This window comes from Saccostrea echinata, unplaced genomic scaffold (assembly GCF_033153115.1).
Source record: "Saccostrea echinata isolate AGI-Se365-2 ecotype Australia unplaced genomic scaffold, CSIRO_AGI_Sech_v1 ptg000023l, whole genome shotgun sequence".
NCBI classification, from domain to species: Eukaryota; Metazoa; Mollusca; class Bivalvia; order Ostreida; family Ostreidae; genus Saccostrea; species Saccostrea echinata.
In genome coordinates, this window is record NW_026889772.1 from 13,886,486 (window position 1) to 13,898,635 (window position 12,150).

Consider the following 12,150-nt stretch of genomic DNA (forward strand, 5'->3'; position numbering starts at 1 on the left):
GCTCATCGGGTTAATACATTGAATCTAAAAAAAAAAAACACAGATCATAAAATCCAGTTTTATTGTAACAAAACGAATATTTAAATTAAAAATAATGTAAATAATAAAAAGTAATATGTATGTACAAAAGTATTGCATTAATCATATCTTTTCTCTATCATATAAAAAGTTATGATGCTATGTTAATTAAAATTAAATGGATAGAAGATCGTTGATTTGAAGGAGGTCATACAAAGGTAAATCGTACTCTTTGGGTGAACCTCTCGTCTCCTGATTTTGTACAATCGATGCAAAATCAAATGGAGAGTTGAGCATTAGGTCAGTTGACATCTTGACAATCAAGAGATGGGTAAGTAGCTACTTGTAAGAGGTGAGCAGTATAGGCTTAGCGTTATATGGTGACTGTTTACAACTATACGGTCGTGCTGCGGACTGCGTTTTCCGCAAACTCGGGTATAAACTGGAATTCACAATCCCCGATACAAGGTAATTTGGAAAGCACGATTGTTTTTTTCAGGTATGACGGTTTTTTTTATAATCAACAAAGGCTTGTCGGTTTGAAAGGCTCTTATGATGTCATAGTGTGTGTTGTTATCGGATTTGATGGAATGACTATTGTTTTCTTAACCATTCGGGAAATCTGAAATGTCTAGCAGATCGCAAATGGCTGCTTTTCATGCTTTTGGGGGCTTGGTATTGTCGTGTACATAAAAAATATATTTCTTTTAAAAGAATTATTGAAGATGTTTATCGGAACCACTGTGTGATGCCAACGACGATGATAATTACGATGACCAATATCACTAAAGTAAAAATTTTGATGTATATCCTTCTCCTCTGGTCATCCATAGGAACTCGGGCAGCAAATAAAGCCTACAAGGTACAAAACATTGATTAAGATATCAAATGATTGTACATTAAGAATAATTATAGGGGAAAAAGGATATTACACTGAGGGTGTTAGGATTTTCTGTAATATTTTTTTTTCAAGAAAGATTTGAAAGAAAAAACGACGAACCACTGGTCGATTTCTCATCCGGGCAAGAACTGTCACATCATGTGGGGTGATTCCAAGGTTTTGTGACCTTTGATCTCGAAAATTATAATCATGAATGAAAGGCTGCGGGTGCTGGTAAGCTCCGTGCATCAAGGAAGAGGGTGGAGCGTAACAATGGGGACTAATAATGACGTCACTAGGGGAGGCAAAGGAATTCATATCTTAAAAAAAAAAAAGACGCATGTATTATGTATACACAAAGACACACACAAAATATTTAAGTTTACCAGCCTTTCAGTTTCAAAGGAGTGAATATACTACATTAAAAATATCAAAATTCTCTTGAAAAAATACCGAATGTATTCTAATTAACACTGACGAAAATTAAATAAACAAATGTATTTAGATTCAGCTTGTATGAACAGGCAAAAGTTGATATACTTACCATATGGTTGCGTTGGAGAAAGAGACTGATGCCCCGGCATTGTACACACTTCTTCATATGGGGGAGGCGGGGGAGGTGCATCTTTATCTGTTACAATAAATTGGTAAATAGACATGTCAGTGTGTCGGAGAAAAGATATATTTTTTCCTTTATAGAAACCCCCCCCCCCCCCCCCCGTATCACCTTTATAACATTTGCTATTTTCTAAGAAAAAGATGAAAAGGTTATTTTCTAGCAAATGTAACACTGAACTTTTTACTTTTGCCTAAAATGTTCTTTTTTTCTATTTACAAGTTACATGTATATTCATTTGTATGATTTAATGAAGTTATATCATTACTAACATCAGAATATTTAGTATATATTATGACATTTAAGAAGTTCCCTTTGACAAGTTTTTCAGAGAACGCATTTTTTTTTCTTTGTTTGATTGAAGACATGCAGTAAAGTATGAAGGTTTACAAATAGCCTTAGCATTGGGCTGTTAAACCGGAAAGTGTCAAGGTGGGTTCAAGGCTTCAAGTCCTTAAAACGTCATATATAATGACCGGGGTCTGAGCGAGAATACGAGTGTGTATATATTTCAAAAATACACTAAACAGCTTTTGAAGGTTCGTTCTACCACAGGAGTTTGACGTTTTATGAATCGGGGGGGGGGGGGAGGGGGGGGAGATAATGTATTCTACTAAAGGAGAAGAAAAAAACCTTTTTCATAGAAGACTCAGGTTTCATTATTTAAATTTATTTCCCTACTGATATATAAAACGTCTAACTCTTGTGCTTAAAACCTCACATTCAGCAAACTTTTGAATTTGATTAGAATTACAGATTAGATTGATGATTCAGAATTAAATTATGGATGCAGAGACGTGGGAAGTGTTTATGATTTTAATTCTATCAGAGACTAGTGTACATATAGGTTCGTGGGTCTCTCTTGATAACGTGATTAACGTTTAACAGTTGATACTGGTAAATCCTTCTATATTTATTCTGGCCTTGTAATGAATATTCAATTCCATGTCTTTGCATCCATTAACTCTATTCAAGTTTGACTTTATTTACACAATATAGACATTTAATAAACATCTCAACTTTCTTAAAGTCTTGGTATTCAGAGAGAGAGAATGAAAGAGATTTAAATTCTTATACAACAAACTACTAACTGATACATGTACCTGTGGATGTTTATTCACAAACAGAAAGCGACGATCTGATTATTAGATTTATGCACATTAACAGATGAAATAACGTACAAGAAAAAGAAAGAAGGAATATATCACAGCGCCCTAGCATGACATAGTCCGAAATTAATGAGGGGCATATATACCTGTAACTTTGTACACGTTCTTACAAAATTCCCTTTCCAAGGGACAGGAAAATTTATTTTTGTCGTACACAAACATATAGTTTTGTACGTGTTCAAAATGCTAACATTAATTAGGACATTTTATTTGAAATCTTAAACACAAAACTATTACAGTACAAATTTGGTAGTGACTAGTCTTTTTACAAAAGCTTTAAAAAAATACTGAATTTACCTGGCTCTTTTGCGTCCATTCTTAAATTTCCTCGCAAAATATGTGCATGCACCTCAGTTGAGATTTCTCCAATAATTTAACTTCAGACACTACGATTAAATGCACATTCCTGCATTGCTAAATTCCATGTGAAGACTTTACATAAACGTATACATATATACGCACCTTACTTTAAATACCCGTGAATGGCGTCTTAATCAGAGCGTGACATCTGACCCTTGAAGAGACTACAGGTTACATGTTTTTAATGCTTTGTGTACCTACATTATGCAATATTGATTAATCAGGGTGATGACCTTTATAATTCAAGTTTATCAATGGTCAGTTACGTGATTGATTAATACTGCTGATAAAGAAAAACGCCGCGGTTATTGAAATACAATGCTGATCGCTTTACAGTGTCTTTGTGTTAGAGTTCAAGTCAGGTGGCGATGAAGAGAACAAAAGAAAAAAATAAACGAACATAAATATGTGGAAGGATTAATTATTCAATTGAACAAGCACAAAATAAAAAGAAAAATAATTCATGGAGATAGAGAGAGAAATAGAAAATAAAATGTTTTCAGTATTTCCGAAACATTAAGCATACCTCATTGAGTGAAAAGCAAGCTTTAGGCCTATATATAATTACAGATAATTCATCCAAATCAACTATTATAATAATTGCATGCAGGCACGTAGGAAGCAATTACAACTGGAGGGGACACAACCATACATTTTCAGTTGAGGGGGGTACTATCAACCACCAAAATTCCTTGAAAAGCAAAAAGGGGGGATCAGACGTTATTGTTGAGGGGGCACAAGCATTTACTAGCTATGTTTTCTATATAGTATTCTATATATCGGCAAAATTATTGAAGGGGGGGGGGGGGCGTGCCCCTCGGTTCCTACGGCCATGGTATGTACATGTATCTTCAGCTGAAAAGTATAACGTACTATATTTAAAAAAAAATAAATAAAATATCTGGATTCGTTCACCAGTCATACACCTATATAAGGCATTGCGAAAGCTAAATTTCGAAATTAAAATAAAATCAAATTTTAAAGATTAAAATAAAATTGAAAAAAGTCATTTTCTATGATATTCTTTTTATTTATTACACACCGTTTCTAAGAATAATTACAACTTATAAATGGTCTGCAAAATCCTAAAACGACTTTTTTTCTGTAAATCTTGGAGTTACTTTAATTGGCAGATTTAACAGGCCCCTAGGGATTGGAGTAAAACTGCCAAAGTTTCCCTAAATTGTAATTAAAAGTTCAATCTCGCAATTTTCCCTGCTATGACGTTGTAGATCCAACCAGAATCTTGTACATACTTTGATGATGCTCCCCTTCTATTCTCATAGTTAATTTCACAATAATGTGCTCCTTGATAATAACTTACAGATTTACATCTCTTTCTTCTCAGACATTCTTCTACATAATCCAATACACTGTAATCTGTGAAGGAGTCTATCATCCTTCTGTCAAGTCTATATCCATATTGCAGTTTGGAATAACTACTCTCAATTAAGACTGCCAGAACAGAAAAAGATATTCCCCAATAAAATACAATTTAAGAAAATAGTTTTGGGTATTACGATGTCTCTCGAAAGGTGTAATAACGTGTACGAATGATCAATTTAGCTCCACCCGAGGGCCTGAACCCTTCATCCACTTGGGACTTGAATTTCACAAATTTGGTAGATGGCTAATTGCTCATTATAAAAATTTAAACAGCTGGTAGCTTGATGCCCACGAGGAAGATTATAAAGGTGTGATATATTTTCAATTAACCAACTTAGCCCTACTACGATGACCAGAACCCTGGACTAAGGGGGCATGGATTTCACAATTTCGGTGGAAGTTTTTATCCTCAATGCAAATAGTTTGCCTGCTTGGTGACCAATAAGAAAGAAAAATAATTCAAATGTGAAAATCAATTTCAATGTATGTCCAGCTTAGTCCCGCCATGGGCGGTCGTAATTCTGGACCCAAGGGTCATTTTGGTGGAGGTTTGACTTTTCATTTTTAATGCAAATTGTTGCCTGCTAAATGTGCAGGTGTGTGGATGAAATATAAGATAACGAAGAGTAATCAAACTCAAAAGTCCACTGGAACAACACAAATTGGGAACAGCGCAAACACGGGTCGACCTCTAAAAACATTAGAGGTGGGATCAGGTACCATGGAGGAGTAAGCATCCCCTGTCGACCGGTCCACCCGTCGTGTGCTCCTTGTCATGATCGAACAAACCTGAAAATCTGAAGAAAATCAGTGTGAAAAATAATGGCATAACAATTTGCATGAAAAACATTAGTCAACATTCGACTTAACGATTATAGATTGTTTTTCATTTTGCTAACAAGGTCATTGTATCATAGAATTTGCAAAATGTTGACTTTAAAGCAGACTGTTGATAACCTTGTATCATCAACTTATCTGTCAGTAGCTTGCCTCGTTCTAGAAATTGTTCGTACGTAGAACAGAATTAACTGGGAGACATAAACTCCATATGCAGGTGATAATGATATATTGCTACATAGATAAGGGAAATTGACGATAGAAAAGTTGAAGTCATCACGTTTATCATATAGTTTTGTTGTTAGTTTGCCACTGATGTCTTTTTCTAGTAAAATATCCAAATATGAAACAGATGTGTTAGACTGTGTGGTATCTTTTATTTCGAGTTCAAAGGGTATGTCGAATGAACGTAGGAATGAAATTGAGTATTGTCAATTGATAAAACGTCGTCAATATACAGTATCTAAATGACAGCATGAGACCTTCTTTTCATGTAGAAGTTTTTAATGAATTTTGCTCCATATGAATACAAAATGGGTCTGCTAATAACGGGGCTCAACTCGTACTCATGGGAATTTCAACATTTGATCTCCAAAAACTACATGGATATTGTCAATCAGAAACTCAAGCATCTTTGTCATATCAACATCGGAGTACTTGTGTGTACAATCAGAATGTTTTTTTTTTTCACAAAATAATTTTGCAGATGACCAATGACAATTGTAACATTAAAAGTTTAAAACTGAATTTTAAACTTATCTATAACTTATCACAGTAAAAAGGAAATTGTTAGTCAATATTTATGTAAGGAATTAGTACCAATCCTCTGCCTCAAAAGTGTCCGATTTGTTTGTGTGATAATTTCGTAAATGTGTTAATTGAATTTTGCGTGAATGCCGTAAGTTGTTTGAAAGGGCCAGTTTTAGAACCGCCGTGGACAATCCCGGACGTGAATATTAGATGTACTGGACATTCCATCATCAAGAAAACAAAGTTTTACTCTAGACTATTCCGAGTTATCAAAACGTCTGTGTTTGTGTGAGCATTTCAAATTGTTTTTGTTTTATGTGAATTTACTTGACTTATACATTTATATTTCGTTAATCATCTTTTATTATAAATTTCATCACAAGTTCACTTGTGTTACAAGGTACATGTGTGTAAATTTACGAGTTCCATATTTATTGAAAAAGCAGCTCTCTATATCGAAAAGCCTGAACTTTAATTTATAGTGGTGGAATGGTTGTATAAAGTGTTGAAAAGTTATATTTTGATACTATTTATTTTGATAAAGTTTTATGATTACCTGTTTTGTCAGCTGGACTAGTACATATTGATCGTGTAATGTATCTTTTTTTTTCCTTTTTTCACTGCCGAATTATTGGAAACAGAAGGATAGATGATTTTGCGAGATTTCAACATCCATCTGATATTTTAATCCATTCTGACAAAGTGTCAAAGTCTTCTTTCTTATGTCTGGCCCATCGCCTGGTGTAATCCTCGACAGAATTCCTAATCTTATTAGAAAATTTTGACGTCAGTTGAAAGACCGTGTTCCCTACATTTTGCCCCTTTTAAAATATATGTAGTTCAGTTCAGTTTATTAAAATAAGTGATTTATTGTCCTCATTATTAACTATTTCACGTCCCCAGTAATGACGTGTCAAGCAGAACTATAATAGTTGTAGAGTGATAGAGGATTATGTTTCAGATATTAGATATCTAGGCACTGTAGATTTATTTTTTCTTCTCTCTCTCTATCTCCCTTTGTAATTAAAAACTTTGGAAGCAATAGTCGATTAATATATATGTAAGAATTTTATTAAGAAATACAAGGTGTGGACTTCAGCTTGAAATACGTCGGAATACAAGAATGGACTCTTTGTGACCAAGAATATTGCTAATACTATATATGCTCAATAACTTTGTTAGCATATTTAAGTTTGAGGAACAGACAGGTTAGGAAAAGATATTGAAATATTAAAAGAATTTTGATAGTTTTGGTTTTACCTCTCATTTAATTATTACATTAATATATAATAAAGCCTTTTCACTTTGTGTTATGATGACTTCTTTTCGCGTTATTACGCCTTTTTACTTTGCGTTATCCTTTCCCAGTATAGGTTAAATCCTAATAATCTTTTGTGCATGTATAATTAATTGAACTGTACATTTTACTTCAAAGAACATAAGCAAAAAGAATGAGTATAAATTATCACTGAAAGACTACTATTACTGCTATTTTCAATCTATAATATTAAAACTGCATCCACAAATTATTAACTTGTCAAAAGAAGACAAACATATATTAACTAAATACCGATACATTGTATCTTCAATAGGATTTTCGAGTTTTGACAATTTTCCAGTTTTTTTCCTCAAGTTTTTTTTTTTAGGTAAGTTGATTTTTTTTCTCTGGCGCCCCCCCCCCCTCCCCCTTTCAAAAACGATGCTACGTCTCTGATAATGATAATAAGTTAGTGAAGTTTATTATTGGTTGTTTTAAAACACAATATTCATAAAATAATAAGTATAAAAAGTCGCATTTTTATTCAACAAATAAAAGTCCACCTGACTATTAAAAACTATGAAAGTACTTTTTAAGCAGGGTATATATTCCCATACATGATTATATAATTGAGTCCCACCCTAACGCCTATTAGTGTTGACAATCTTTCATCTTCTTTAATTCTAATATATACATGCCGCTAAAATGTCAATAGGCGCTCAAAAGCTGTTTGATAATTGATTTCTTTATACTTTTTGTTAATCCTTTTATTTTGTTCTATAATTGTTTAGTATGTATAATTTGTTGTGAAAAATCATAACTGGAATCAGCCCTTCGGTAGTGATACATCTCGGAATCGAAAAAGTATACAAGTATTCCATGCTAATTAGTCCCCTACCGGTGAAGCCGGAGGGGACTATAGGTTTCCTCTGAGTCTGTCCGTCCGTCTGTCCGTCTGTCCCACTTTGTTTTCCGCACTTTTTTTTCTAAATTCTTGCAGATATTGAGCTAATTTTTGGTGAGTTTATCTTGATGAGTTACAGAGCAAGTTTGCATTTCGTTCCGCTTTAATGATTTTTGACGGAATTACGACCTTTTCAATTTTTAAGGGTTTTCCGCAATTTTTTTTCTAAACGCTTGCAGATATTGAGCTGATTTTTGGCAAGTGACTTGACCTTGATGAGTTATAGATCAAGTTTGCATTTGTCCCGCTTCATTGATTTTTGACGGAATTATGGCATTTTCAATTTTTAGCGGGAACCAGATTACACGTGCCGGTAGTATTGCTAACGCAATACTCTCAGAATGCTTGTTCAATATGTAAAGATACAAAAATTTTAAAGCGTGTTGACGCCTTTGAGGTTTTATGAATCTAGGTTCAACAATAAGAGGAAAACTCAGGGTTAGTCCAGAATCAGTATTAGAAGGACAATTACACCCCGCAATGACTCTATTGATCAAAAAGTGAAAATCCTTTGAAAATCTCTCTCCCCCCCCCCCCCTCCTCATGAGTATTTCGCAGAGTAGCCAAGTGCATGGTTGTGACGGGAGTTCTGGAGCTTCAAATAGAGGAATTAACACTTAACTTATAGTTTAAAAGCAGTGAAGTAGTTGCGGAAAAAGCAGACCGGGGGGGGGGGGGGGATAAAATCGCGGAAATCAGGACGATCGAGGCTTCAATGCTTTTTATAATCACGCCAGCAGTTTGACTGCGTGATGTCTCCTTGATTCAATAAGAAATTTTTAAAGATTGCATTAATTTTGATGGTTTCAGCTCCACCCCTGAAGTCCGGGTTTTCCCTTTATCCATAAGAGCTATTTGCCCAAATTGATTAAAACTGGTTCAGCATTTCCAGAGAAGAAGCTGAAAATGTTAAAAATGTTAACACACGACACACGACAAAGGACGAAAACAGATACATGTAGCAATAGGTCTATAAAGAACAATAACAACAAATTAACGTAAAACCATCTAAAGACCCTTGAAAATCCAATGGATATAAACAGTCTGATGAAAAGTTTATGCATTTATTCATATATGGCACTCAAATATGACCAATTGATGGTAAAGTAACAAAATACATATATTTAAATGACTTTCTCTATATTTAAAAAAAAGTTAAATTATTACACATTCATTTATTTAAATAAAAATCACGATTTTTTGAGAACCAGAAATTAGCTTTCTAAAAATTCAAAACAATAAGCGATCTTAAAAACAAAACAAACAAACAAACAAAACAAATCAAAAAACAACAACAAGCCCCCCCCCCCCCCCAATAAAAAACAAAAACAAACAACAACAATAACAAAAAATAAAAACAAAGTTATGGTGATAAAAAAAGGCTTCCTTTTTTCCGGTAAAATTAAATGACTGAATGTAGTACAATTTAACTCCATGATTTTCACGAAGTGCCGCTAAATGACCAGTACATAAATAGCAATAACGAGAGTCAGGCTGACAACCAATCCTCCTGCTGTCATCATGGCCGACACCGAGAAAAAGGCTGAAAATAAACAGTCAACTTCTCATTTGCAATATTGTATATATGTTTCGTTTTTTTTTAAATAATTGAAGACTTTTGAGGCATTTAATTTTCAGTTGTCAACAAATATATATATTATCAAATTCAATAGCCTTAACGTGCGATATATTCTTGAAATACACGTAGTAACTTGTTTGATTCATAGCCATGCCCTTTTTGTCTTCTTAAAGCAATATGAGCTGCAACTTTGATGGCGGAAATTTTTGTTGCAATATTGTACTTAACTATTTCAATGACAGAAAAAAAGAACGTTTATAATCTTCTGTTGTTCGTATTTGAGATGGAAGAACTATTTATAAGCTTTGATTGAAGCAAATTTACATTATTTGTCGTCCTGTACAATATTGATTTTTTTATATAATACTATATTCTATTTTATATTTTGTTTTATTTATAATATTTTATATTATATTCTAACATTTTATTTTAGTCTAATTGATCAAAAAGGTTTAGGTCGAAAACAGGTTTGTCATAACAGCACATTTTTAACATAAAATAAAATTCTCCAAAATGCAGCTCATATTGTTTTAACTATTAGTTTAATAAACACATCATACTCAGACAATCAATATAAACAAAATATTTAGAGGATATTCAATGTTTTTTGTTGGAAATGGAATTATTGCACGAGTGGGGCATGATTTTTTTGACAATATTTTCACGATGAAATGATCCTGTGTCACGTCAGTGAAATGAATTCCATATCCTTTTACAAAACATTGAATTTTCTGTTTGTTTTTCTTTTCTCTTCTCACAGTTTTAGTCAGTGTCACGATGGTTTATCTACTTTCGCTATCTATAGGGAATATTTTCTTTACAATACTAGCTCTTCGTGAAGGGTAAGAAAATCAAGTGCTTTGCCGCTAATTTATATTTTCTCATTGAAAATAATAATATAAAATTTAGATATATACTAGGGATGTCAACGAATAGTCGACTTTCAGTCGAATATGGACCGACGATCGAATAGCGAAACGACATTCGAATAAATAAATTCAATAAAAGAGTGTTAAAGAGATGAAATTCTCATCCTAAAATTGAGAAACCGTCTTTCCAAAGACACAGTCGATAAGATAATTTTCCTCGATAAAAACTGCTGATTTTACATGTGGAAAGTACAGTAATTAGAAATGCTTCACTTCCGCGAGAATTATTTGTCAATTAATGTGTTGATTTTGTAATAGATTTATCTCGCTATACTGCGCTTTCTTTGTAAAATTATTAATTGGACTTGATCTCATACCATGTGCCCATGACATGAGCCGTGACATGTTTGGACACTACGATAGTTAAATAAAATTAATTTTCTTTTACATATTTTAAAGACATTCTGATAGTTGATACAAAAAGTATATTCAAATATTTGACATTATCACAGACATCGTGTGCCCACTCCCTCCCCCAATCATTTTAATAAGCTTTTAAAAAAATATATCGTATTGTCATTTTTTATGCTTCCTAAAAACCGACTTTACAGACCAATTTATGAACATGATTGACGATAAAATCATACATTTTGGAGAAATCAGCGGTCTATATTTAGTAAATATAAACACGCTATCGACATTTTAGGTCCATGTGAACATCTGTATGTAACATTTGATGTTACTTTTTCATACATGTAATTTTAAGAAAAGGGGACTGGGGGTTAAATATGTCATGCACCAGTGAAATTTGAAATAAAATTTTAGTTTCCGAAAAAAGTTTCGAATATATTCGACTATCGTTCGAATAATGCAATATTCGACTAAAGAAAATAAATATTTTGACATTCCTAATATATACCACTTAGAAAAATGTCACTTTTATTCAAGGGTTAAGTTATTAGAATTTTTCACTGTTGAAAATATAATGAAAATGCAAGTTGGTCCATTGTAATAAAGCAAAAACATGCTGATTCTGTAGTACAACGACCACGTTTAATCCTCAAATCTGTTCATAAAGTCACAAATTAATCTTAATTTTGACTTTTGGTGAAACATACAGTGTACTTCTACTGGTCAACAGCCTAGTGTTAGTTTCGTTTCTTGATCGGGAGGCCCGGGATCGATTCGCCGCGCCGCGTCAAATGTAAGACATAAACATAAGGGGGTCGTAACATAAAGCTTGCTAAGTTTTTGACTTAAGTAGGGTCATAAGTATGTTTTAGGTGCAATCGTAAGACCTGCCTAAGTACTACTTAAGTATGTCTTAAACTGTAACATAAAACGGACTTAGGTAGGTCTTAGCTAAGTCAAACTTATGTTCAAAATATTTGTTATGAATCATCCTAATTTTTCAATTCATTTATATATATATTTGTAAAAATGATTTAGTTACGTTTTTAATCA

The 12,150-nt window shown here is 33.2% G+C and overlaps 2 protein-coding genes across 2 annotated transcripts in view; both read right to left on the bottom strand.

Annotated features, from left to right (window-relative positions):
- Positions 1–46: 46 nt before the first annotated feature.
- Positions 47–3,148, bottom strand: LOC133191229 (uncharacterized). Its single transcript, XM_061326981.1, has 4 exons — positions 2,981–3,148; positions 1,443–1,529; positions 1,019–1,218; positions 47–873 (listed from the first exon to the last, which is right to left on the bottom strand). Exons 1-4 carry the CDS (start codon positions 2,997–2,999, stop codon positions 748–750), a joined length of 432 nt encoding a protein of 143 aa, XP_061182965.1. The 5' UTR covers positions 3,000–3,148; the 3' UTR covers positions 47–747.
- A 6,462-nt stretch (positions 3,149–9,610) lies between these two features.
- LOC133191512 (uncharacterized) overlaps positions 9,611–12,150 on the bottom strand; it is a 46,430-nt gene continuing 43,890 nt past the window's right edge. Inside the window, exon 11 of the mRNA XM_061327263.1 lies at positions 9,611–9,781. Coding sequence (XP_061183247.1) covers positions 9,693–9,781 — 89 coding nt within the window. The 3' untranslated portion in view covers positions 9,611–9,692. The remainder of the gene's footprint in view (positions 9,782–12,150) is intronic.

Excerpts from the sequence above, each read along its gene's own strand:
- LOC133191229 (XM_061326981.1), bottom strand. Across the intron at positions 1,219-1,442 it reads TTCTCCAACGCAACCATATG|ATATGAATTCCTTTGCCTCC; the intron begins GTAAGTATATCA and ends TTTTTTTTTAAG. Across the intron at positions 874-1,018 it reads GGATGAGAAATCGACCAGTG|GCTTTATTTGCTGCCCGAGT; the intron begins GTTCGTCGTTTT and ends TGTACCTTGTAG.